Genomic DNA, 26,965 nt, shown 5'->3' on the forward strand with positions numbered 1-26,965 from the left:
CAGGGACAAGTACAACTCCACCAGAACTAGACATAAACAAACACCATGTCTATATCACAGTAAGACTGCTGGGTCCCACATTGCTCAGTATAAACACACACACAGGCGTGTACACACACACACACACACAAACACACACACACACACACACATCTATACTAAGCCTCAGAATAAAAAAAGGTTGAGTTTGATTTAGAGTACATCATCATGCCTCACTAGTGGATCATGCAACAGAAAACCTATTTTCAGACACGGAATACATATTTGTACAACTGCATAAATATTTACATAAAACAGGAAAAACATCAAATATAAATCCCTCCATAGTAGGTGAGATCATAACTAAAAAAAAAAAACTAAAATAAAACTCTATTTCAGAATTGAAAAAGAAAAAATATCCACACCAACATTTGGCAGTTATTTTAATACTATACATTCTGTTCATATAGAGACTACAGAATGATGCAAAATTATGATATGCTACATGTTAAAACTGTAGATCTTTATAAATCATGCAGTAGTCATTATTTACACTGTATAAATACACTGAAAACCTACAGTCACAGAGTGACAAGAAGGAGCAAGTGCAGTATCACTGGTGAGTGTCAAACATCTCAGAAATTTGAAAATAATCTATAACAGCGAGTTGTTCCATTATGTAAAGCAGTTCAAAAAAAAAGGCAACGAGCTCTTCCAAGTAGTACAGGGGACTGAGACGCCTTCCATGCAAATTTTCCTCCATGTGTAAACAAAGAAATGCAGAGAGCTGACTCTGTCCTTCATCAGTCTGGGAGACAGCTAGTGTTTGGCTTCACTGAAGGCTTCATACTGTCTTCCCAACAACACAATATCATAAAATATTGATGAAAATAAAGATGGTGCCGTTGGCTAGTTACTGCATATTGCAAAGTGTGTACACCAGAGGGCGTTGTTGCTCCTTGTCCACTCTCATCTATTTTAGCCCTGACACAGCAGAACATAATGAAGATCATACACGTGGCATAGAATTTTAGCATTTAAGAGTTTAATACAGTGTCAGTATTTTGAAATGGCAAATAGCTGGCTGCTACAGATCATGACAAAATACATATTTGCAGAGAGACTACTCTGCAATAATGGACCCAGCTTTGTTGTTTGTTTGGTTGTTTGTTTGTTTGTTTGTTTGTTTGTTCTTGGAATACATCAGTAGTGATGCCATTTCTAAATTACAATATCATTAGCAAAACAGAATAAAGTCCTACACACAGCAGCCCAGAAGGCAACTGCTGTTGTAACGTTTACACCATCTATGACCAAATTGCGCAAAACAATATGAATTGGGTAAGATAATGATTTCAGTGTTTTTTCTTTTAATGCTTTTTTCAAGATAAGCATTGTTATCTTTTTCCTTAGAACACTATCAAATAACAGCTGCAAAAAAGAAAAATGGGGGGCGGGGGGGGAGGGGGGGGGGGTAATGTTCTACATTTCACAAAATGACTTCAGCGCCATGTCCCACAAGTGGTTCTTTCATGCAGCATGTCAAATGTGAAAATGCTGGAAATGAATTCATGCTGTGCAACACTCACCCTGAAGCAAAGGCTTTTCTGTTTCAGAAACAGACACAGCCTGTGGGAGTGAGGAACTGTTTTTTTTTTTTTTTTAGTCTGGGCTTTAAGCTCTCTTCTACCAGCTTTACAGCCTGCATTTGAGTATTCCATTTGTCAGAAAGAGACCTACATTCGCAGTAAGATTGAATAGTCTTTTATATTTGCAAGTATGTGAGTATTTGCAAGTATGTAAGATCACTCCCCACCCCCCCCCCACCCCCCCCCATAAAAAAGTAACATCCTTCAATATTTTCAATGCAGGAGACATTTTCAAAACAACATATACCGCTGTCTGTGCTATAGTGTGATGCCATTGTAAAGTAGTGGAGGGTCAGTTGGTTATATGGCATGTAATGTTCTGAAGGACAACGCAAAAAGAAGACCAAAGTAATACTGGCCACATGCACTGGAATACAGTGAAAAGAAGCAGCACTTCCTTTCGGATGATTTCTGCTCAAATGACATATCCTGTCTATTGTCCTCAGTTACCATGTGATACAATAACAAAATGTTCTTTTCCTGCAATTCAAGGAAACTTTAAATCTGTATGGACTGGCAAACAATAAACATTTTTTAAAAAATTAGTTTTAAAAAGCAGTGGTAAAACATGTCACACGTGTGCAGCACAAAAACATAATACAGATTGCGTCCATTTTTGGTCTGTGAGTTGCCAATGATTGTAACTCTGGGAAAAAAAAAAAAAAAGCACATTTGCGCATTTGTGCCCTTTAGCAGATCATCAAACTATGCCAACCTCTCAGTCTTCAGCAGCTGGCTCAGTTCCACCAATCATTCTGCCCAACAGCCAGGGGAGACATTAGGACTAAATTAAAGACAAAACAAATACTTTCACAGAGAATCTTAAATGGATCATCAAGTCAGATATGCCGTTTTCACTTATAGCTGTTCATATTTCGCTTTGTTCAACATTTTACAGCGTTTCATAAATAACTCTTCACACGCCAAGTTGAAAGTGAAGTGATAAAACGTTCTTGATTAAATATGTTTATCCTGGAGGCCTTTTGCTGGTAACGTTGACTATGCTGATTCATTTTATTTGCAGAAGTTCATTTGAAAACAAAAATGGAAAAAAGAATTGTTCTACATAAGTAGTTCTTACCATATTAGTTCTACATAAGTAGTTCTTACCATATTAGTTCAACATAAGTAGTTCTTACTACACCATATTTGTCCATTCTTTGGGAGAATAAATCCATAAATCAACGCTTTGCATAGCCCCTTCACACACACACACACACACACATACACACACACACACACACCCCTAATGGTCTGAATGTCTTTCTGAGTTTGTGTCTGAGTCTACCTCCAGTCAAACTGTATTGATCCTTTAATTCTTTGTCATTGAAAAAGGGGGGGGGGGGGTAAGCAAAGTGTAACAATATAAATATGTACAAGTAAGGAGGCATCTGTCAGTGGGGCCAGAAGTACAAGGACAATTATCATCATACTGTGTACACGGCTGCCCATAAGAAAAACTTTGGTCACCCCTGTATCCAGCACTTAATAAAACATGCAATGTAATAATGCCAGAGGCTTTGTTAATCACAATCTTATTTTTAAATGAGGCTTTATTGGATTTGATGCTCTGAGGTAGCCTACTTGACGAACAGACAAGGAGAATTAGCTGGCTAGTCGTGCTGCTCTTCGGGTTTCCAGGACTATATTATGCATAACTAAAGTAAACCACAGAGATAGCAAAACGTTCACCAATAACCTACAGGCCAACGGTTAACAGCGTGGACATACAGACTTCCTTTTCAGCTCGGGGTGAAGTTTCCTGGAGATAACTATGCAAAACGGTTGTGATGGCAGATTGCCCCCAGGTTGCCATTCCCCTCCTTAAAGCCTACTTTCAACACTAGTCTCTCTATTTAAAAAATGTTGATTACATTAACTCTAGCGTATATGTTGGATTTGTGATTCTTGAAACAGAAATTGTTGAAGTCACAACAACAATAAACCAGTTATAACACAATCTTCGATTTTATAAATGTACTTTTTAATTGAAGGAGGCAATTCCTGCCTTCTAATTTAACCTTTAGACATGTTTAATGGTAAAAGCTTAATAGCTTCCGACTGCATGGTCAGAAGAGATACATTTCACGCTTGAAAAAACAAAAACGGTCTTGCGAATACAAAAATCCTCAGAACACCCAAAAGGCATCAATTCGTATCTGCGCGGCCGTTTGTTACAAGCTTTGTAGCCACACGGATTTATTTTAGTGTGACGCACGTTCACTTCATGGTGGAGGTTCATAGACCTCTCCTCGCTGCTGATCGCTGTCACACAGGAGACTGCCACATCCTTTAAGTCCTTGCTTTCCGACAGCGTGATTTAGGTTGTATTTAACTGGTTGAAAACGTCACTACTTTTAAATTGCAGCTAAATGTTGATAACTGAACCAGCGTTGTTTCCCACACGTGACATGAGTAAAGAAGCACGATTTGTGTCTTAATTTATTTGCTAAATGTTGACAGCGATTATGTAGTGAAAACGATTATTAGTTACCGGGTTCAGCCAACGAAGCAACCTCCGTAGTTTTCTTGCCTGAATTGATGTCTGTGAGGATTTTTTCTTTTACACATTGCTCCAGGTTATCATATGCATACACTTCAGTTTATGGATCAGATTTGGTCTGATATTCGTGCCGTTTTGCCCTCGACTGAGACTGAGTTTTCATTAGAGTTTAGTGATAAGGTTGAACCAAGTTTGTTGGAGATCCTAAAACAGGCCAGACAGCAGCTTTACGCTTCAGCAGATCAGTCATTATGTCTTGAGAGGGCCCAAATCATTTTGGATTTCTCCTGGGAGAAGCTAAACACAGGTACCTGGCGAGACGTCGACAAAGAGTGGAGACGAGTTTACTCGTACGGTTGCCTGTTCAAAGCAGTGAGTCTGTGTCACGGAGATGCGCGGGAGGCTAGAGTCCAAGAGGCCATAAAAGCCTGCGACATGGGCCTGTTAATGGGAGCTGCTATTATGGACGATGTTCTGCAAAAGCTTGTGAGGACTCTGAAAACTAATTTGAAGACAAAAGACTCTCATGCACTAGTTCTAAGTGATCAACCAAGTGTAAAGGTGAATTTTTTACTTTAGTTTGGACAAAACAACACTGTCTGTCTTTGCACAGGTTTAGTGTTCAGGTCAACGGGGAAGCTGTAGATAAAGCCTACAATTAATTTAAGTTTTCCTGAAATCATATAGAATATATCTATTTATAACTATGTCTTGATACAATAATGAATGAATTTTACTCTGTTTTTAAGATTAGGATCCTGTCTGAAATCCCTGCTCTTTGAATCTTATTATTTATACAGAGAGTGAAGAGAGACTGTGTGTCCGTACCCAAAATAGTCCCAGCAACAGCAGTTCCACGAATACGGTGTCCATCGTTAGAGAGTTTTAGGTCGGATTTTCTGGTTCCCCAAAAACCTGTTGTATTAGAGGGGATCATTGACCACTGGCCTGCCTTTAAAGAGCATCCATGGAGGTATTATCACCAATCCATTCTTAATAACATATCGCTAAATTATAATTGTGTTCTTTTACAAAAGCTTACCCTTGCTACGTGCCAAAATGACCTTTCCAGATTACTGAGTGTCGTTTACTGGCTTTTTTTTTTTTTTTAATCCAAAGTCTTCCAAACTGTTTGCATTCTTAAAGCATAGACTACTTGCGTAGTGTAGCTGGTTGCCGTACCGTTCCTGTTGAGATTGGATCCAAGTACACTGATGAGGAATGGGGACAGAGACTCCTGACAGTAAATGAATTCATAGACCACTACATTCTTGGCAAAGTAAGATCCTTCATTCGATTCTCAGGACTAGACTAGCCTGCAATTCAATGCATTCTATATGAAATACAGGCTGACGTTTTGTCCTTTCAATTGATCTGTTTTACATATAGGGAGCAGGTGGTATTGGATATTTGGCTCAACATCAGCTGTTTGATCAGGTCAGAGCAACTCAAGTCGTAATGACTGCTTGGCTTGCGACTTGTAGTTCTTTCAGCCCAGACTAATCTTTTATCCTAATGTAGTACTGTCCATTTCTCTCTCTTTGATTTTAGTTTGCACATTATACTGTTGTCTGTCATTACAAGTACAGCATGTGGTAAAAACAACTATTTCAAATACAGTACAGATATACAGTCTATATTCTGTGGAGAGGTAGAGTTGACTTCTGCGTTGATTTTTTTTTTCCTCCAAGGTCCCAGAGTTAAAAGAAGACATCCGTATCCCTGACTACTGTTGTCTTGGTGAAGGAGATGAAGGTGATATCACCATAAATGCTTGGTTCGGACCTGGGGGTACCATTTCTCCTCTTCACCAGGATCCCCAACAGAACTTTTTGTCACAAGTAAGCATTACAAATCTGAACAGTTTACACTTTTCATTCAAACTCCACCAACAGGCCAAAAAGTGCTGAAGACACTGGGGTGTTTTTTTTTGTTTGTTTTTTAAACCTTGGTTTAAAGCTGTAATGTGTTTCCTGTCTGTATGGCAGGTGGTTGGGACAAAGTATATTCGTCTGTATAGCCCAGAGGAGACAAAATATGTTTATCCCCACCAATCTCAGCTTCTACACAACACCAGTCAGGTAAAACACAGTTTTCACTCAAATGTCTCTAGAACTATTGTTGGTGTGTGAAGTTAAATAAAACTAGGACTGATAATTCATGGCCCAGTTGTATCAAATAGGCCAGCTGTGAGACTTGTTTAGTTTGCTCAGTTTTTAATAGGAAACTACATTACAAAATTATCAGTTAATCCTCTTGTATACAAAGATAATCTTTAATGAGTAGGAGTGCTGATGTTGTGTCAGTGTCCTTGAGTTCAAGTAAGTCTGTTTGCCAGAATTTTAAAAGTAAAAAAAAAACCAACTGAAACAACTGAATGATTACAGTAGAATCGTCCAAAGTAAACCGGCTTTTTTTTTTTTTTTTTGGATGACAATGTTTGTATGTTTTGTGAAGGTGGAGGTGGAGGATCCAGACATGGAGCGATTCCCAGATTTCCTAAAAGCTTCCTTTCAGGATTGTGTACTTCAGCCTGGAGACGTTCTGTTCATCCCTGTTAAATACTGGCATTATGTACGCTCTCTGGAGCTCAGTTTTTCTGTTAGTTTTTGGTGGACGTGACCATGGAACCACTCCCTACAGAGAGAAAAGTCAGATGGTTGGTTCTGTTTTAGAGGGAAATTCCTCTTCAGTATTATCAACCGAAAAAGTGAGGGGGGGTAAATTCCTCGAGACCAAAGATGGTGTTGTATGTTTTTAAGAATGTTTTAAGCATAAACAAATCAGCTATCAACCCACCAACAATCCACCATTTTACCAAAGAATTTCTGACTTCATGCCAGGCCCATCTAATTGGTAAAAGATATTTTGTATTTTGTGTACACTGTGTTCAATTACATTAAAAAAAGTATTAACCTTTTTTGGTTTTCTTTTTTTGACATATACTCAGTGACCAGTCTAGTAGGAATGAAGACAGTTCACCCCCCCACACAGTAAGTCTCATGGCTGTGGGATACCATATAAAGTACATATGTGAGCATCAAGGGTCCGTTACAGTTCAACTGAATGTTTATACGTTGCACTGGAATAGCTGCTCTCTTGAGAATTTTGTGCACAGAGAAGTGTCCCCAGAGAGCAGGTTGTTGTTGATACTGGACGGCTGTGAGGTAGTTGTAATGCCTCCTGGATCCTGTTACATTGTGCTGCTGGTAAAGGCAGGATTTGCTGTAAGCGTGAGTCCACCCACCCACTCACCCATCCTGTCTGGCATCAGTTCCAGAGGCTGGTGATTGCCATGCGATGTTTGATGAAATGTTTTTCTGGCGCGCCCAACTGAGTCACACTTGAACACCACAGCACATCTGAACACTGGTGCTGACCAGGTGCCTACTGTCATCGCTACAGTTTAACCCTCATCATAGAATAATACTCCACGGTGCTTTACGGTGGCTCGGTGTTGCCTCACACCAAGAGGGTCCTGGGTTCCAACCCCCGGCCATCCCAGGTCCTTTCTGTGTGGAGTTTGCACATTCTCCCCGCGTTTGCGTGGGTTTCCTCCGGGCGCTCTGATTTCTTCCCATCCCACCCCTCACCACGAAAGACACGTACGGTTAATACTCCTGTGAGTGCCCTGGACCAAGGCACCGGCAAAAGAACTGTAGCTGGTCCTTCCAGGGGAGATGGAACGGACTCTCGGGCATGAATGCGACACTGTCCAGTCTAGAGCAAGTGGATGATACCATTGCGTTAGCACACACCGGCATCCCACCGCAGAAGCAATGTAGGATTCAACCAGGTACTAGAAAGCTGTACCTGGCCCATGAGTGCAACTTATATTTTAATAGAAATCATAATTGCTGAGTTATAGAACGAATGGTGGTTGGTGAACCTGTAGATCCTGTAAGGTAACACTAAAGACTTGTAGCTGAAACGTTCACTTGTTCATGACCTGACTTCAAAGCAAATGTTTCTGAACAGCGCCACCACGGTCACCTTTTGTCTTGATGCATTATTTTGTCTGTGTAAACTCAAACAACGGTTTTCCTTACACAAGAGGATTCAGCTAGACTATCAGCAGTGGTTTTGGGTACATTTCCTTATCTGAAGGCCAAGCTGTATCAAACGTGGGTGCGGTTAAATAGGTTCCTATGAAAACACTGGAGATGAATCGAACTGAAGTGAAAAACAACTTGGCGCTACAGCCATGGACACAGATATAAGTCAAATGAGCTGTTGGAGCGAGGCTACGTGACTCACAGTCTAATTTATGGTCTTTTTTTTTTTTTTTAAAGCCTATTTCATTAGAAGTTTCACTCTGTAGAATTTGCATACTAAAAGTAGTACTTGGGAAATACCCCTTTGTTGACATTTGACATTTCCTTTTGGTCTAATAATATGAATATATATACACACACACACACTTGTTTAAATGCTAATAGTGTAAATATACACGAAATTCAGATACATTTTCCATGTAGAAAAATCCGTGTAATAAGCCACAGGCAACAATTTGAAAAACAATGTTTTTACTCAAAAGACTTATGCATGAACAAAGATAAACATATCAAAGATTTTCTTACATACAAATATTAAAAACCAACTGGTGAAACTTTGGCAAGATTGCAATGGGCAGTCAGGGCAAGAACAGAATAAAAAAAAAACATTTTATCCAATTTATACACATGTATTTAATTCATAACCTTCTTTCAAAACAAACCACATGTAAACAACAAGCTTTACTGTTATGGGATATCCGGAAGAAACTCCAACAGAAAGAGACGCATTTGGCAACAAGCGTGAAAAACCTCCAAACAGGACTATCGTCTGGATCTGCGCGAAGAGGAAGTGGATGGTGCAGGAGCAGTGTTCTCCTTCGCTGACGAAAACTGGCTCTGTGAGGCTTGGGACTGACGTCGGTGAAACTCTGAAAAACATAGGGGTCAGAAAAAAAAAAAAAAAAAAAAAAAAAACACGGCTCAATCGGGTTAGGCGGGTCCTGGCACTGGCATAAAAAAAAAAAAAATTAAACAAAACGATTCTTAAAAAAAATGATAGTGATTCTTCTGCCTTTTCAAAAGGGAAAAAAAAAAAGAATATTTTGAAAGGGGTGCCCATTTTCAAAGTTCTCTGGACCAGTTTTACACTTTGTTTTTTTTTCTGTGCAGTGCTTTTTCTTTCAGAAACAAAAGGGCTTTACCTGGGATCTCGTGGGGCCAAAAGTCTGAGCAAGCCGGGCAATGCGGGTCGCTGCGTCCCTTAAAATATCGAGCCACACACGGAAGGTGCATCTTAATGCCGCAGCCTGGATTCTCACACATTTGGCTCTGAGTAAAAGAGGGGGGGGGGGGGGGGGGGGGGGGGGAGACACTGTTATATAAAGTGTACCAAAATTTAATGATTCTACTTTAGACTTTCTGTTCAATTGGCCAAAACATATCTGAACAGTTCCTTGTAGAAGACAGAGACTTTTAAAGAACATGGTTAGCATACAGTCCCATTTACAGTGCGAAAACTCCTGTCTGTGGAGTCAGGGGACTGATACCAGTCAGACAGTGAATGCTTTGACTCTGGTCAACTCTCACCTTATGTTACTAAATAATTATTATGTTAAATTCATTCCTCAAGATAATGTTACAGATGGGTTACCCTCTGTTTCGATGAAGGAATGAAGGCATATTTTTTTGAATGTCAACAAATCTTATGGAAAAATACATGAATGTGGACTGGATGAGAATGTAGCCCAGTGGCTTGTTCAGTCTCACATGCTCTTACCTGCAGGGCAATGTTGTGACATACGTGACAGATTTTAACCAGATCTCTGTACATTGTGCGTATGTACTGGTCCATTTCTGTGATACAGCGGGTGCTTAGGGTATATTCACCATGTTTCTGTAGTAAAATAAGCCATAGGCATTGTAATACGCAACAAGGATGGGTTCGATTAAAAAAAACAAAAAAAAACAATTTTCATCATTGAAGATGTACCTCATTCAACCACTTGTCCTGGACAAATTTATTCAAGACAAGCTCTGCTTCCTTTTTCCTCAGTTTCTTGGTCTGCAGGGTATCAGCGCAGTTCAGAATATCAGTGGAAGACGCAGTACCGTTTTCAGAGTCCACAATCAGATCCATCTGTTAAACACGTGGTCTAGGCTTAGGACCATTTGCACAAACAGCTCAGTTCATAGTTTGATCTAAACAAACAGGTTGTCCATCAAGTCAGTTCATACACTGGATTTAGGTCATGAGCAGATAAAACAATCATTTACTTCTAGAGGCAATTTGACAATAAAAAAAATCAAACACACACACACACACACATTAAAATTTGTATCTAGATTAACATGTCTATTTACCGCTTTCCTGAACAATTCCAACTCGTTGTCAGCATAATCAGATGACATTCTTGTAATGTCTGTTTCAGTCAAGTTTACCTAAATGAAATGGAACAGTTGAAGCTTTAAGAGTTTACATGACAAGGTTCTGTACTAAATGCCAGTTTTAACACCAATTTAAAAACAATACATTCAGACTAACCAAGGCATAATACTGAAGGCCATCTTCCTCCGACATGGCTTTTCTGATGTTCATAAACATGGGCTGAAGTTGAGCGTTGATGACGTCAATGAATTCGTCTAATTTGTCAGGAATATAGTGTCCTACAAAAAGAAGATAAATGGTTTAAAAAATAAACAGTGGAATAAGTGCCTCTACTAACTTTAAAACTCTACATTGGTTTAAGTGACTTTTCAAAAACTATTTGCTCCCTGAAAAATAATAAATAATAATAATAATAATAATAATAATAATAATAATAATAATAAAGTCGTCTTTTAGCAACAGGAAGACCCTTACCGCTATGGACCTCACAACAGTGCTGGTGAAGCGCCCTGGCCTGGATATTGTCAATTATACCGTTACTCATCATGGTTTGTAGGAACCGTCTGTGGCTGTCTCCCATTGACCGATTCATATTACTTAGGCTGTTTCACTGTGAATTACAAGGTTCACAATTTAACAGTTAAACTACTAAACCAGCAATATTTTGGGGAAAACCAATGCAAGCAGCGGGGACGATAACGTTGAAAGTGCCTCAGGAACAGGTCACTATCTCAGCTCATACAACGTGACCATACTTTTGGACTCCAACCTAAAGGTTAACATGTATACCATGCCGTCACCGAAGACAAAGGAGTTCTACTCGCAAATTTCATTGTAGAGAAGGTAGGGCTCACGTGCGTTGTCCAAGGGTGACATTTTAGTGGGATTAATTTGAATAAGTCCTAACCGGGTTTTCTGTGGTGCATTGTTTAGTTTCAAGAGCTTGGCCGTTTGAGGAGTCTATACTTGCACCATGCCAATGCAAACCATGTTGATTACGGGGGGTTAACGGTACACTCCCCTAATTTGTTTTGAATCGCTTTAAAATGTATTTCTATAACTGGCGGTTGGAGTTCTCTTACTGTTAAGCTTATCAACGGAGACTTCAGAGTAAGCGGTAACGTGACTAGTTGGATTATTCGACCAGCTCAATTTAACATAAACAATAATATAGACGTGGCCAGTCGTGTAATAGACAAGTAATAATCGTGGAACAACTTTAAGACTTGCATTGTATCACAAAAGTATTCCCCAACCTACCTGCTTTCCCAGTGCTCAGATGCCTGTAAAGTAATTAGCGCTAAAAACTCAGAAACCGGAAAAGACTTTGTTTTCCTCAGTAAGAGTCGTTAAAAGTAGAGCTTTTCAAAGTAAGAGTCCACTCATGAGAACAAATAGATTGAACTCATGGTCGCTTTAGGAAAATATGTGCCGATTAAAAAATCATAGTAGTCACTGTCATATCACAGCATAAGGATGTCTAATGAATGATCTCTGAGAGGAGTCTTTTGATGTCCTAACATAGTGATTCTCAACTCCAGTCCTGGGGGCCCACTGTCCTGCACGTCTTGTTTTAACTCAGGACTGACACACCTGATTCCACTGATCAGTTGATCATCAAGCCCTTGATTAGCTCAAATCACTGTGATAATGAAGAGTTAAAACAAAGATGTGCAGGACATTGGACCCCCAGGACTGGAGTTGAGATTTGCTGTCCTAACAGAACCACAGAAATCTTTTTATTATTATTATTATTATTATTATTATTATTATCATTATTATTATTATTACTTAAAACAGGTCATTTTAATTTAAACACTGTTATCAAGTGCAGTTGATACAATTGAAGTTACGCCCTCCATCAACAACAACTGTTCTCTGTAGACATGATGGGCCCCAACAATGTGCAATAGCACCTGTTTCCAGAGCAAAAGTCTTTGATTACTGGTTCCTTACATTGGTTTTTTCTAAAGCCGTGGTCTAAAGGTTAGAGAACTGGGCTTGTGACTGGAGGGTTGCCGGTTCGATTCCCAGGCCCAACATCCATGGCTGTGTGTCCTTAACCCTAACGCTCCCCTGGCGCAGAGGAATGCTGCCCACTGCTCCTGCGTCTGTTGTGTGTGTTCACTACTGGTGTATTGGTTAAATACAGAGCGCTGTTCTCAGTGTGTGTGCGCAATCATGTAGAATTTACTTTACTTATTTAAACCTACAATTAAACAAACACACTGGACAACAACTACCCATGACTGTATTACTCTGTCAGCCTATGAGGTCCAAGAATGTTTTTCTTTTTGAGTTCTTTCAGTTATTAATTTCTTCCTTTTCCTTTCAGCAGCTGACTTCCTCCCTCTTGAACTGTTCCCAACTCACATAAAGCACCTCTGTTTTGAATTTATCTCTTTCTTCAGTTTCCTTAGCGAATAAATTAAATGAATAAGTCCGAAGCCTTCAATCTTTCCTGTAATTTAATCCTCACCTCCTTCAGTTTCCCATCCACTTCACTGTAACCATTAGGGGTGTGCATCTCTCCCTTATAAGACGATCCGAGACGTATACATGCGCTGCCATAGGATTCAAGGACGATACATTTGCATACGGAACGATCTGGTGCGATTCCATTCGGTATGATTCTAGACGATGCAATCTGATACAGTTCTTAACATTTGCTTCATGTAGACATTCATTTTCCATTATATATTAAAATAAGCCAATTCTATAAAAGTGGCAATGCTCACCTTCAAATTATCATAAGCATCAAATTCTGAGATTTCGAGAATAATGTCGTAATATTGAGAGAATAAAGTCGTAATGCTACGAGAATAAAGTCGCAATTTTACAAGAAATAAGTCATGATAAAGTGGTGCTGATGTGCCAAAAGATTAAGTATTTCGTTATTTGTGAAACCTATACTAAAGTAGCCTATAACTTCGCAAGACGCTCCACGTTCCTCATTTTAATGTAGTCGCAGGGGCGTAGCTACGTGGTGGCCACTGATAAAAGCTTGGCCCCCCTCCGTTGCCCCCCCCCCCCCCCCCCCGGCTTGCTTATGTGACACTTGAAATAAATGGACAAATTGACATTCTTGTGTGAACTGTCATCTTGAAATTAAGACTGCCAAATGATATATCCTACCTGTCTAAATTCAGTGCATATGGTTGCTGTGTTAACTCGGTTGCACAGGTAAGTAACACCAGTGCATGTGCCTCTAGATTTCTTATGTGCACAAGGCCATTCCACACTCTTTAAGTGCTACAGGGTTATATAGTCTATCTGTTGGCGTTATTAAATAGTCTACCGCAATCTTCGACAGATTTTAAGTAGCTTTTATCATACGCTGCCAAGTGCCACCCCAATGAAATGAGTGGACTTGGCTGGCCCCCCAGTAGAAAAGTTCTGGCTACGCCCCTGTGTAGTCGGCAGGCTACTCCTCTGATATTTTCCCTCTAGTAGCCTACAATTACGACTTTATTCTCGTAAAATTACGTCTTGTTTCGGAATTACATGTCTTTGTGTTTATTACTTTTCCAACAGACATAGTTAGACTAAAAAGACAGACTGTATGAACAAACATTTTGACATTATCGCTGTTCTACATCTTGCAAATGGCCAGACTTTTGTCCAGTTTTCCCTCGTTTATATTAAATCCAAATGTCTTCCAAAAATTAGATTTTAGATTTACTGGCGCACTGTAAATCGTGTCAGCATTGTCGGACATGTTGTTCTTGTTTTTACCTTGCAAGCAATGCTACTCGTAAAAGGTAAAAGGTCAACGCGAGACGATGTGCAGATTTATTAGCGACTGAGAGGCGGTCATTATTATTTTGAAAGTAACATGACTTGTAAGGTTAGATCAGTGAGTCTTGCCCAGCAGCTTAGTTTATCCTACTTAAGAAGAATTCGCAGCAAATATTCAGTCAACCGATTCGTAACTTCAGAATCGAGCCATCGACCGGTCATGGTACGTTAAATCGATCCAGGGGTCCGCTTATCGATGTAGACGAATCTTCAACGTTCAAACCGGTTTCCGTTGCGTATCAGTGAATCTTTACACCCCTAAGTAACCAAAGTGTTTATATATCACTATCCTTTAGCACTGTACTCTTAGGGCTGAGACGATGTCCAATCCATTCTGGAAAAAAATCAAAACCTATTACCAAATCTTTTCCAAACTGCTGTACTAAGCCACGGACACTGACTGTGCTGTAACTCTTCAGCTTCAGCAGCACCTCTCTCCAATCAACTCGAGAAGCCCCTGCCAACAGCGTTTCCAAAGAGCAATTTTCGTAGCTCTTAATGACTTAATGACCTTCTCCTTGCTGCACAGCCAGGCTAAGTCAACATAACGAAATGCAGAATTTATCAGACTAATCTTTGGTGGTTGGCACAGGTATTAACTTGTTTCTCTGAAGAAGAACAAAATAAAAATCAGAGGAATGGCGCGGACCTGATCATTAGATCGAAGGGTAGTTTGCTGGCTTGAGGAAACTCAAATCTACTTCAGCACTCATCCATCAAGTTGTCAAACAGTGTTACATACTATCTCTTGGCAATGTCATTCTATATATGTACCCTCCCTTGGCAATTCATATATCATCTGTAAACATGGACTTCAATTTCACTTCAAAGCTGTCGTTGTCAGACTCTGCCTTGACACCAAACCGAGAATTGTCCCTCCCACGTTATCTCTTTAAGCGACCGTTATATCAAAACCTGGATGGCTTCTGACCTTCAAAAATTCAACCTTAAAAAAAACAGATCTTTTTTTTTATCAGTTTCGTCCTAATTACTCTTCAAAAAGCTTGGAAAATTCTAAATCATCACTGACAGAGGCCTCATCTATCCTGCTGGAAAAAAAAAATCAAATTATTTTGTTTGGTTTTTTTTGCTGTTGTTTTCATTATTATTATTATTATTATTATTATTATTATTGTTGTTGTTATTATTGTTATTATTATTTGTTTTAAACTAAAAGACATCACCCATATCCACCCCTTCATTCACCAGATCACTTTCTGAGATTATGACTCACGCTTTCCTCACCTCATGTCATAACCAGTGAATCACATCGTACTGTAGAATGCCAGTTACAATACTCAGTATGTAACCACATGTTCACATGGTCCCACGTCGGACCCTGACAGCGTATTCTGCCCGTCCCTCACCAGTTACAGTGGTCACGTATGAAACCCGAGGAGTTTGTGAAGCCCCACCCTGTGTCTTTTTGAGATATTCCATACATATTCCCTCTCTCAATCTCCCTGATCACCAGACTCTGCCATCTTTATTATACTTTATTTGCCAAATTAATCAATCACATACAGTTTCACTCCACAGATAAGACCATTTTCAGCATTTCTATCCCTTCCATCTGGAATTCCCCTTCCATTGAAATCAGACTCTGACTCATATGTTTTCAACTCCAGATGAAAAACCCACCAGTTTATACAAACATTTTTTTTTTGATCATGCACATTGTTGTTCTTTTTTGTTGTGGTTTTTACAGTTTTACTGGTTTAGTCTACTTCTGGGAACAATTTACTTCTGTTCTTTGTATTTCTTTTCGTCGCTCGTCTACCTTGCTTTACTAGTACTATGTCTTCACTACCGTGTTTTAAAGTACTTGCACATTTTGAAAAATGCTAGTTAAATTTGACATTAGAAGTAGCAGTGCTAGTAGTGGCTGTTAAAGAAAATGCAGGATGAACGGAATAATGAGGCGTATCAGCTTGATCTTTAAAAGAATATTGTGTATTGTGTAAAGATGCCGTTATTTTTCTATAGTCAGAGACTGCTACTTGACAGATTGAATGGTAAATAATTATCTTACTTGCTGAAATATCTTCAGGTGGTCTTGCGTAGCATAATATCCATTACGAGGAGATATGAACCATGTTGGTGCCACGGCATCCAAATGACTTTATGTCAAATAGGTAGTCAGTAGGATATTTAGATAAACATCAGGTCCCTCACAATTCTAAGCGTGTTTTAAGACGGTATTGAATATTATTTTAAATCTGTTCAGATCAATAATGTAGATGTACACGGGCTAAATAAATTAGTGAAAATGATGATTCTGAATTGTATAAAGACAAAAGTAATATCAGAGCCTTAACTAATTTCATGTAGAAGAGTGAAAGTGTCCTGAAAGTAAAAATTGTACATACATTGTTTGATCACTTTGTTCGTAGAACCTGTAAGACACGACCAGCCGGGGCTGTGACAATTCCATAGCAATACGTCTTCGCTTCCTTCCCTTCGCCAACAGCTGTGAATCTGTACCCCAGACAGTTTTTATTCTGCCTGGTCCAATAACAATGAGAAAAAGGACAAAGACAACTGATGCTAGATCAGCTTAAGCTTGAAGGGCGCGTTGGAAAACGTGTTTCCAATAAAACCCGCCCACGTTACCCTAGACCATTCCTGCGTAAAGGGAAGTACGGTAGTGTTGTTTCTGAAAAGTTGGTGTTGTGGTCTTGCTTTAACATACATAGGTTTATCTTTTTAAAAAACCGTATACATATATTCACTTATGTGAATATATAGGCTGAACGACTGGACCTAATTTGTACGACTTTCTTTTAAAGTGGACCAAAACATCATGGCTAGGTAAATGTCCAATCAAGGAGGAGTCCGCGGTTCCTTTCACTTCTGAAGCTGGTTTGAGAAGACGTTTATCAAAGTTTGGGTGAAATTGTTGTTAAGCGTGTGGACTTCAGCACTTTATTTTGCAATTGCTGATTACCCCAGTAACCAACCGTAACTCTCTCTATACCTCCTTAATAAATGATGTTTATATAAAAGGTGTAGGTGGGGCATGTAACGTCGCATTCAGCCTTTTTTTTTTTTTTTGGTCTATTTTAAAGGCATAACGGCAGTATGTTTTGGGAAACAGCATGGTTCGTCGTAGTATTGCTTCCCAGATTCTTCAACCCTTCGTTGGCCTACAGTAAGTTGTTTATTTATGTATCTATTTATTTGGTTTCCTCTATTTTTATCTACTTTGCTTTTGTTTAAGTATTACGCGCGCTGTAGTAAATTTCTTGATGTTGCCGGTCGAAATTCGAATAAAAAATGTTCCCAGTGGATAAAACGAAAACATCCAAACTGTCCGAATAATTTCAGTGGCCAAAACCGTGGATCTGCAGTGCCTCATTGACTATGAAACAGATATGAACTGCGACGTGACCTCCGACAAACCCATCAGCTGCGCTGAATACAGAGTGGAAGTAATAAACAGGTAAGAACTTAATAAAAACGAAACTACAAAGATTTTGTTTTCCATTTTGCCCTCCAAGTGACGAGGTTCTTTTGATTCACAGTTCACTGGACTTGTGTGCCGATTTGTCTTTCTCATTCTGCAGTTCATTCCGGTGCAATTTCACAACGATGGATATTAATGCAACTTTCAAATGTCACTGTAAGGTGAAAGTGCCATTTTTCGCTTATGGAGACACGTACACTGTTCATCTCCTAAATGGAAAACAAACCGAGCGAACCAAATCATTTAAATCCACAGAAATTAGTGAGTATATTCCGTGTGTAATTGTGGTTTTGTTTACCAGATTTTATTTTATTCAGTGACACCCATTACTGTAAAATATACTTTATGTGTGATGCATGCTCTCAGTTTCCTTCTTTCAAAAGATGTCATAATACACACAAATTTGGTTAACATCGTCCGATTTGTTGAAACTTAACATCGAACTGTGGAAACCAACTCTTCTTATAGGCATCTGCCTTTCTATTCGTCTTTTCACATACATGGTTCCAACATCGGACTCTTATAAAGAACATATGTAGCTCTTTCAGATGTGTTAGCTCGAAAGTGGAGAGTTGACTTCCTCTTAGGTAGAATATTGGAGAGGAATCGTTTTAGTGAGTAACATCAGTCTTCAAACAGCTGTGTGATTATTGTCTTGGTATTTATTCTCGGCAGTTAAACCCAAAGCTCCAACCATCTTATCAGTAAATAAAACAAAACATGGAAATTTCATTGTCACTTGGAAGCACAACTATGACGAGCGTACCTATTTCCCTCAAACTTTGGTGACACACCTAAGCTACAGGATCAAGGGAGATACACAAACGTACACAAGAGAGGTATGATATCACTACCTCAGAGCAATACATTCTCATAACCATTATAAACAGATTTTTTTTGTTAACAAGGAAAATAACTTTTGTCAACAAGGAAAAAAGCTTTTTTTGACTATGCTTTATTTATGTTAAGGTGGACTCAAGATCCTTTGAAATAGTGGGCGAGCATTTGCAGCCAAACACCAACTATGTCGTAACCATCAGGTGTATAAGCCCTGAGTTTGGGTCCAGATTCAGTGACTTCAGTGATGAATATGAATTTACCACTCGTAAGTCTTCTTCTAAAGTCTACAGCTGTCTATAATGTGTTGTATTGTTTGTCTTAACCCAAATCTAAAATTTCTTCTCTATGTATCCTCCAGCTGCATCTCCTCCAAGAGTCTACGAGTTTTTGATCGTTGTGGTCTTGTGTGCCATTCTCATGATTGTTATAAGCATTTCCTTTTACTACTATGGAAAGTAAGTCGTTTATTTCTGGTTTTTGAGTGTGTGTGTGTGTGTGCGTATGTGTGTGTGTGTGCGCACTGTTGTCAAATTATTACTGAATAAGTCAATTCTGGACATTCTTACATTGGAATCTTTCTCTGCAAACTTTTCAGGGTCAAGAAACAGTGGTGGGATAAACTTCCTAAACCTTCAAAAATAGATTTGATTCCAGATGAACACAAGGTGAATTTTTTTATGCTTACTATTTCCTGTTTAGTGTTTATTAAGATATTATTCAATACATGGAGGTTGTGCTCGTAATGTGATCAGAATTCAGCTTTTTTTTTTTTAAATGTGAAGCACTTTTTCATGTTTAATTCGCTTTATTTCAGTTTTCAATTTTGCATCCAATGCAAATTGACACATCATCAGTTCAAGTGGAAATTCCTAAACTGGACATAGAAGAAAAACACTGGTAAGGAATTATTTGCTTTTATATGCAAATGCGGGTCACCTCTAGTCTACTATAACAACCTGAGTATTTTCTTTTTTTTTCTTTTCATTTCATCACAGGGCTCCTTCACTGGCTGATGATAGCACAGGAAACAGTAACCAAACTGTTAACACAGGCTCAGCCTCAGTTGATTACCCAAATGTTTTTCCAGTCTGTCAGGAACAGAACAACATGCAAGATATGGTTGAAAAGGCCGTATCTGAAATCTTAAGTCAGTTCAATCCATCTCTTCAACTATCAAATGTTGTCCACAATAATGATTCTTATAACGTTTGTGGAAATCTGGAATCATCGGACGGATATCGTCCTGACAACCAAGGAGACTCTGGAAAAGGTTCTGGATCGTCTTTCTACAACAACAAGACTTATGAAGAATCGTCTCAGAACGAATCTTCGTTTTTAAGACCAAAAGTGATCAGGTGTGACTCTGCTTATCATTCCAGTGGAAGTGAGATGTCAATCCCTGTTTTGTTTGGCAAATGCACGCCTCTCATACCAACTGATTTTGATTATGGACCAGTTAGCAGCTGTTCAGTTAGCGCTTCTCCACCAGTAGGTCTCGAGATTGAGAGTCTGGATGCTGGTTATCAGAGTTTCAGTGAGGTCACCAGGAAAGAAAACAGCGCAGAGATGCAGTGTCTCAGCCTGCCACGAGAGCCAATAAACTTCACGGCTTTAAGTCAGTTCTGCAAGGACAAAATGGCGCTCTACAAAAACGCACCCTGTACCAAGTTACCTGTGCTAACCAGCGGCATTGAGCCATGTGATAATGAATACCAAGCGTTATGAAGCCTGTGATAAAGTTCTGCCAATCGCTGTCCAAACTCTGAGCCCTGGCCAATGGGAGTGGCCTGACTCTCTGGAGCTGAAAAAAATACTTGGAGTTGCACTTTTTGCACTGTGTAAGTCATCACTAGAAAATGTTTGTCTACCTGCTTTGCATATTCCCACAAGTATGCCTTTCATATTTCCGCACCAAGGCCACTGTGGTTCTTTAAAAAAAAAGAAAGAAAGAAAAAAAAGCGTGAGGGCAAAAGCGCAAAACCAAGCACATTTAAGATCTCTGTTGTCAACATCTTTTGTGTGTTTCTGATCTTTTTGAGAGCCACGGTTTTCTTCTTGACAGTATGTATCATTTTAAGGAGGGGAAAATTACTTAAAGTGCTTTGAACATGAAGTTGAGTAATTGTTGCTGTACGTGTTTTGCACATTATTCTTATCTTGTCGAGCAGGCTTGTTACAAAGTAAGCAGTACCTCTTGCAAGACATGGAGGAAGTGCTTGGTTAAAGTACTTATCACATTTGTCACCAAGCATCTGTTACAGAAAATGAATGTGGATGAATATTCAAATATGTAAGAATGTCTGGTCTTCTCCTTAGTGTCATATCACAAACTTCCTCTTGTATGGTTTTGTCCTAAGAGATGTTGACTGTTACATTATAAGATTTAGCCCAAAAATGAAGACCTCCATTCAGTATGGCTTGATATACTGTAAATAAACACAAAGATTTCTTGCATCTTTGACTCAACATTTGGGTGTCTTGACCATGCCTAGACTGTCTGTTCTCTTCTCTTTCCTTCTTTCTTTCTCTCTCTCTCTCTCAGGAACGGTTTAAATGTTTCTCCACTAGTACTAGTTGTTTTCTTTGTTTTGTTTTGTTTTGTTTTTACTTTTGGATAAGTAGTGGTCTTCATACATTAGGCTGACCAGGCCTGTGCTTTCAGTCATATTACAGAAATGGCGCTGCTTGCCTTTTGATCATTTCATAATTGTATTGCTGGTTTTTTTTCCCTTGAGAAATGCAGATGAAATAAAAATAAATAAGTAAGTAAATAAATCAAGTAAAGTAAGTAAAGAACTTTGACCTGAATGTGAGGTTTTAGTTTCAAATCACACGACTGGAAAAAAAAAAGTTTTAAAAATTAGTTTAAGCCTCTTTTCAAAAAACACAGTCTTCCACAGCTGGTAGATTATAATCATATATATAGTGAGTCCGCACCAAGAACAGTCTCTCTTAGGAGACGTGACAGTACCAGACATTACCAGATCAGCAATTTATAATATGCCATGAAGTTAAGACATCTGTGTCTATAAATGCCATCAAGCAACACTGCAGTACCGTTACATCCGTGTGTGTAAGCAATGTTGGAAAAGAGGGTAATTCAACCCTCTTTTACAGTGGTTGAAATGGTGGATTTTAATCGCTCACTCACTCTTTATCTAAGCTACTTATCCTGAATCTTAATCAAACATAATAAAATTACTCAGTGTGTACAGTGAGACTGACACTAAGAATGTTTTATCTCACACTGCAGGAAACTGTGACCCGCTGTCAGGTTCACTGAAGCGCTACTCCGTGATGCCGCTTCTTTCGTACTGGAACTGAAACCTGTAAACCTAGCCACAGTAGTAAGGACTGTTTTCAGTCATACACTACCACAACAGCAAAGAAAATTTAAAGACCATCTGGAAGGGGTTTTTTTCCCCACTTTAAAACAAATGTCACACACAAGACATGTTAAATAAATGAATAAGCAAAATTTCTTCGCAGACCATGTCATTAATTTAAAATGAAAATGTGTTTCAGTCAAGATGGTTAATATTTGAACTTAATCAAAAATTAAGCAGAAAAAAGATGGTCATACTTTAAGTCCTTCATTACTGACGAATCAGTACTCAATCAGATTTTAAGTAGTCTATTGCTGGAGTAGTTCCAGGGCACAGAGCCCTGTTACGTGAGAGGGTGCGATAGTAAATCTTATGGCACGGTTGGACATCACTAAAGTGACACTGAAGAGACTTTGAACAAATTACAAAGTCTTTTCTGCTTTGTAATGTGTTCACTGATGAGTAAAATAATACAGACAACGCAGAGTACAAGTACACAGGTACACTTAACCAGTGTCCAGCCAAAAGGGAGTGTGAGGTAGAGTCGGTGTCAAAAAAAGTAAAAAAGTTAAAGTGTTTGTTGTATGCACAGTTAAAACAACGGCGGAAAAAAACACACGTGTGTATAACGGACCGGACAGTGTCGTAAAAGAGATTCAGTTCTGCGCATGCACTGACTTTTGCGCATGTGCAGAACGGATGGTGCTTCCGGGGACGGACCGTGGACTTACACCGTCTAGTGTTCGGTTTCCGTTAAGATGTTCACTCATGCATGGTAGAAATCAGGCAGCAATAAGTTGTGTTCCCGACTACACAATTACGCTCGTGTGCAGAACGGAACTCTGTGTCTGCCGTCAAGTGTTCTGTTTACACACGCTGGTACAAATCAGGCAGGAATGAGTCGTGTTTCCGGTTACGGAGTTATGCGCAAGTGCAGACTGGATTGGGCAGCCGGGCCGGATAGGGCGCTTTCAGGCACAACACCCTCAGCTCTCTGCAAGTTGAGAGCCAAACACTCGATCAGTTTGGTAGTGGGCATGGTTTTTGATTGAGATTTTGAGCAGAAGTAACAAAAACCGGCTTGCTGTAAACGATAAATGTCAGTCAAGTTGATTATCAGAGCAACACTGTTTCAGATAAAATGTCAATTGAGCTTATCAGATCAACTGAAAATTTATCAGTCTATTTTTTCTGTTCACATCCATTTTCCCCCTTTTTTTTTCAATTCACATGCATTTTCATCACCTCCATTATTAATCTATTAATTTTTGTTACTTCCACCTTCCATCCTTGAAGCTACTTTCCTTAAATGATCAATGGCAAATGTATGTTGTGAGTGATGACTGAAAATGATGAAACATGGCTCTGTTTTCATCATATCACGACTGTTCTAATCACTCACTCAATCACTCATTATCTAAGCCGCTTATCCTAATTCGGGTCACGGGGGTGCTGGAGCCTATCCCAGCATTCATTGGGCGAAAAGCAGGAAAACACCCTGGACAGTTCACCAGTCCATCACAGGTTAGACACACAGACAAACACATTCATGCACACACTCATACCTAGGGGCAATTTTACATCTCCAATTTGCCTAACCTACATGTCTTTGGACTGTGGGGGGAATCTGGAGCTCCCGGAAGACCCACGCAAACACAAGAAGAACAGGCAAACTCCACACAGAAAGGGCCCTGGCCAAGGACAAAGGCAATATAGTGAAAACCATACATAAAGGCCTCTTATTATATAGTAAAATCAATGGCCGAGCTATTGTTTATTTTTTATAAGTTCCTCTTGGTGTGAAGTACGTGTGACAAAAACAAAAATATAGAAATGTTTGTTGTCTTTCTTATTTCTTCCAGGGACACAAAAATTACCATAGTTGAAGAATCACTATTTAATCAAATCCGCTTTATAATACAATAAAAATAATACAAGTTTATTTAGAGCCCAATATCACTTTATAGTCTCAAAGGGCTTTACATGTCTATAACAAAGTCAAACCAAAATGATAATATCCATAAGTTAGAGAAAATAGATAGGTTTCTAGTCTGGTTTTGAAGGTATGTAGAGAGTTTGCCTCCCTAACTTCTGTAGGTAAACCATTCCAGAGGAAGGGAGAGCGGTAGGAAAAGGCTTGGTTGCCAGCGGACTTCTTTTTAACTCTTGGAACAACTAATAGTCCAGAATCCTGAGAGTGCAGGGTGTGAGGGGGGTGCAATTAAGTCAGATACGTAGGCAAGCACAAGCCCATGTAAAATTTTATACGTTAATAAGAGGACCTTAATCAAGTCGCTTCATAATTTATCAAGCTATTTTTTCATCTCAGATCCATTTTTACCACTGTATTTTCAAATTCACCTACATGTTCATCACCTCCATTTTTATCAAATAATTTTTGTTACTTCCACCCCTCATAGAACAAGGGCACGCTATTGAAATTGCTCCAAGTTATCAATGTGGCTATGGCTCCCTCTCCTGGATTTATTATGTACTGCAGCTCAACAACAGTTTGCACTCGAAATGCAGCTTGTGTCTGACAAGAGATTCTGCCCAACCTGCAGGAAGTAGACTGGGTGTATTGCAGGCTTACCACTGTCAGAGGCTATTTGCTTGATGAAAAGTAGTATACGAAATGAAAAGATTTAAAACAAATATCTGTGCCTTGTTATAACACTGTATATAAATTTGCCTCTGTAAAGCACAGTGCTGGCAGACTACATATTTGATAAACTACCACAACACATGCCTTCAGCCAAAACACAGTGCTGTTATTTCTAACATCCTTTATTTATTAAAAGAAAATAATGTTAAAAAAAAAAACATCACTTAAAAAAGCACTCATTTCATATGATGCAATTGCCAGCGAAAAAAAAGGAAAAGGTGAAACACATTTTTCCGTACCAAAAGTTTGAAGACATAATGTTGAAATGGTTCATATTTTGGAAACATTGCATAGCTCCAATGTTCTGTGAAACGGCAGAAAAAGGGTGACTAGAGAAAACAGCATCTTTAGGCCTACTGCCCTGACACGACACTGGTACAAATGACAAATCAGTGTCATTTTTTCATGTCACTAGTGTTTGTACCATTTTCAGCACAGGAAGAGGAATTCCCTTCTCAGAAGCCGTCACTAGGTCCAGACTGAAACCTTGCCATTAGCCTCCCCTTACAAATCACAAAGTATTAGATAGGTATAAATCACAATGTCATAGTTTTACATTGTCTTCTGATTGGCTGAATAAAGTGTCAGTCATATTGTTTACAGCGAATGGGGAGTGGGCAGCTCTCAGTTTGGCACTGACTTTGGTACTCATCTTTGGTTTCTGAAAAATGGCTCCACTCTATCCATCGACATTCTCTTCCTTAGCCAAACAATCTAATTCATTATAGAATAAAAATCACAATGCATGGCTGAAGTACTGAATAATTGCGCCTGTATAAAACCAAAATAGTTAAAACAAAACAATTCTGAATGTCTTTTTCGTCTATCATCAAAGGAAAATCTTACAGAGAAATGAGTAAGAGCCCTGAGAGACATGCTAAGAGACAGCAGAGCAACCAAACTGAAACGTTCAAGCGCCTTGTTGTGTATATGGTTCTGTTCTGCTCTTAATATTCACTCACTCAGTCATTATCAAAGCCGCTCATCCTAATTACGTTCGCAGGGAGTGCTGGGAGCGCCTATCATAGGGCAAAGGGCGGGGAAACACCCTGGACAGCTCGCCAGTCCATCGCAGGGTAGAGGAAGTGTCTGCAATTCACCTAACCTGCATGTCTTTGGACTGTGGGAGGAGACCGGCAGAAACCCACGCAGACACGGTGAGAACATGCCGGGAGAAAGGACCCCAGCCGGGAATTGAACCCAAGACCTTTTTGCTGTGAGGCCACCCACTGTGCCACCGTTGCCGCCCAGCTCACGACATCAAAAAGGGCTAAAATGAAACAAATAAACAAAAGAAACAATGACACGTCCTTTTACGACGACATGATTACTGTTGTACTTCTCATTTATAGCTTGTGTATAAATAGTGCAAGTGTCCTCTTGTGTCAAAAAAAAACCCTAAAACGTTTTGAGTCAAAAACGCTAGTTATTGTGGGTCCTGGGTGGTACATATCGGTGTGGGAGGAACTAATACCCGTGTAGGTCGGCGGTCGCGTTGTGCATCCTCTCCACCACGAAAAAGCAGAGAGTGCCAGTGAAGCCCATGATTACCATGATCAAGAGCTGCCAGGTCAGGAGCAGGTAGCCGCCGTAGAAGAAGGCCAGAGCTGCGAAAACAGACTGACATGGGTACACTGTATTAATACAGAGCTAACCCAGACACTCTACTATCGTAAATTCCTAATTCACCAGGGTGATTAGCCTCGGTGATTTAATGGAATGTGTTTTGTCGTGAAGTTTATTATCACTGAGCTCTGCGTAATCGATGTGTCAAAAGCATGATACTGACATGTCCATGGGGAGACTAAATTGTCTGGTAAATGCGTAGATTTATACGAAAATGATTCCATGTTCGTAGTCGTTCTGATTAAACTGTGAGGCATTTCTTTTGAAATAAATAACATTATTTGATGGTGAATGACTAGGAACTGTTCTTTACCTGGAAGAATTTGAAGATGTGGATGGCTGGTGCACTTTGCTCAGCATAAACCCGACCTAATGTCGAGTGGAGGACTGAAAGCATCTGGAAAGTAAATATTGTAGGCTGTAAAGCAGCCAGACGTGACCAGGCGGGACTGTGACAATTCCATGGAAATACGTCTTTGCTTCCCCCTTCGCTAACAGCTGTTCCAGGGCCAGTTGGTATTCTTCCTGGTCCAATGACAATGAAAGAAAGGACAGAGACAACTGATGATAGATCAGCTTGAGTTTACCAAAATAGGCAAACTCGGAAACATTAGAGAACGTATTTCCAGTGAAACCCACCTACATTACGCCAGACCATCCCTGCATAAAAGGGAAGTACGGTTGTGTTGTTCCCACAAATGTAGTTTTGTGGTCTTCGTTTAACACGCATGG

The 26,965-nt window shown here is 39.4% G+C and overlaps 3 protein-coding genes across 4 annotated transcripts; 2 read left to right on the top strand and 1 right to left on the bottom strand.

Moving 5' to 3' along the window:
• Positions 1-3,880: 3,880 nt before the first annotated feature.
• Positions 3,881-6,963, top strand: kdm8 (lysine (K)-specific demethylase 8). The gene is made up of 7 exons (XM_030790380.1): positions 3,881-4,692; positions 4,932-5,104; positions 5,278-5,410; positions 5,521-5,568; positions 5,823-5,972; positions 6,120-6,212; positions 6,589-6,963. The coding sequence occupies exons 1-7, from the start codon at positions 4,216-4,218 to the stop codon at positions 6,751-6,753; spliced, it is 1,239 nt and encodes a 412-aa protein (XP_030646240.1). The 5' UTR covers positions 3,881-4,215; the 3' UTR covers positions 6,754-6,963.
• Positions 6,964-8,737: 1,774 nt separating this feature from the next.
• On the bottom strand, positions 8,738-16,413 carry nsmce1 (NSE1 component of SMC5/6 complex). 2 transcript variants are annotated; one of them, XM_030790725.1, is made up of 8 exons: positions 16,343-16,413; positions 10,987-11,122; positions 10,669-10,790; positions 10,488-10,565; positions 10,117-10,263; positions 9,904-10,020; positions 9,329-9,455; positions 8,738-9,055 (listed from the first exon to the last, which is right to left on the bottom strand). In XM_030790725.1, exons 2-8 carry the CDS (start codon positions 11,102-11,104, stop codon positions 8,949-8,951), a joined length of 816 nt encoding a protein of 271 aa, XP_030646585.1. In that variant the 5' UTR covers positions 11,105-11,122; positions 16,343-16,413; the 3' UTR covers positions 8,738-8,948. The 2 variants fall into 2 exon arrangements, with proteins under 2 accessions (XP_030646585.1, XP_030646584.1); XM_030790724.1 differs by lacking the exon at positions 16,343-16,413 and adding an exon at positions 11,773-11,845.
• A 579-nt stretch (positions 16,414-16,992) lies between these two features.
• On the top strand, positions 16,993-21,004 carry LOC115826745 (uncharacterized). The gene is made up of 10 exons (XM_030790630.1): positions 16,993-17,121; positions 17,379-17,461; positions 17,638-17,752; positions 17,877-18,037; positions 18,452-18,615; positions 18,746-18,881; positions 18,975-19,071; positions 19,212-19,281; positions 19,431-19,513; positions 19,612-21,004. The coding sequence occupies exons 1-10, from the start codon at positions 17,114-17,116 to the stop codon at positions 20,339-20,341; spliced, it is 1,647 nt and encodes a 548-aa protein (XP_030646490.1). The 5' UTR covers positions 16,993-17,113; the 3' UTR covers positions 20,342-21,004.
• The last annotated feature ends 5,961 nt before the right edge of the window (positions 21,005-26,965 follow it).

Source organism: Chanos chanos, chromosome 13, assembly GCF_902362185.1.
Source record: "Chanos chanos chromosome 13, fChaCha1.1, whole genome shotgun sequence".
Lineage (NCBI taxonomy): Eukaryota > Metazoa > Chordata > Actinopteri > Gonorynchiformes > Chanidae > Chanos > Chanos chanos.

Excerpts from the sequence above, each read along its gene's own strand:
- LOC115826745 (XM_030790630.1), top strand. Across the intron at positions 18,882-18,974 it reads TGAATATGAATTTACCACTC|CTGCATCTCCTCCAAGAGTC; the intron begins GTAAGTCTTCTT and ends TGTATCCTCCAG. Across the intron at positions 19,514-19,611 it reads GACATAGAAGAAAAACACTG|GGCTCCTTCACTGGCTGATG; the intron begins GTAAGGAATTAT and ends ATTTCATCACAG.
- kdm8 (XM_030790380.1), top strand. The coding sequence starts at position 4,216 with ATGCATACACTTCAGTTTATGGATCAGATTTGGTCTGATATTCGTGCC. Across the intron at positions 5,973-6,119 it reads AACAGAACTTTTTGTCACAA|GTGGTTGGGACAAAGTATAT; the intron begins GTAAGCATTACA and ends TCTGTATGGCAG. Across the intron at positions 6,213-6,588 it reads TTCTACACAACACCAGTCAG|GTGGAGGTGGAGGATCCAGA; the intron begins GTAAAACACAGT and ends TGTTTTGTGAAG.
- nsmce1 (XM_030790725.1), bottom strand. The coding sequence starts at position 11,104 with ATGAATCGGTCAATGGGAGACAGCCACAGACGGTTCCTACAAACCATG. Across the intron at positions 10,791-10,986 it reads CTGTTGTGAGGTCCATAGCG|GACACTATATTCCTGACAAA; the intron begins GTAAGGGTCTTC and ends TTCTTTTTGTAG. Across the intron at positions 10,264-10,487 it reads TGGAATTGTTCAGGAAAGCG|ATGGATCTGATTGTGGACTC; the intron begins GTAAATAGACAT and ends CGTGTTTAACAG.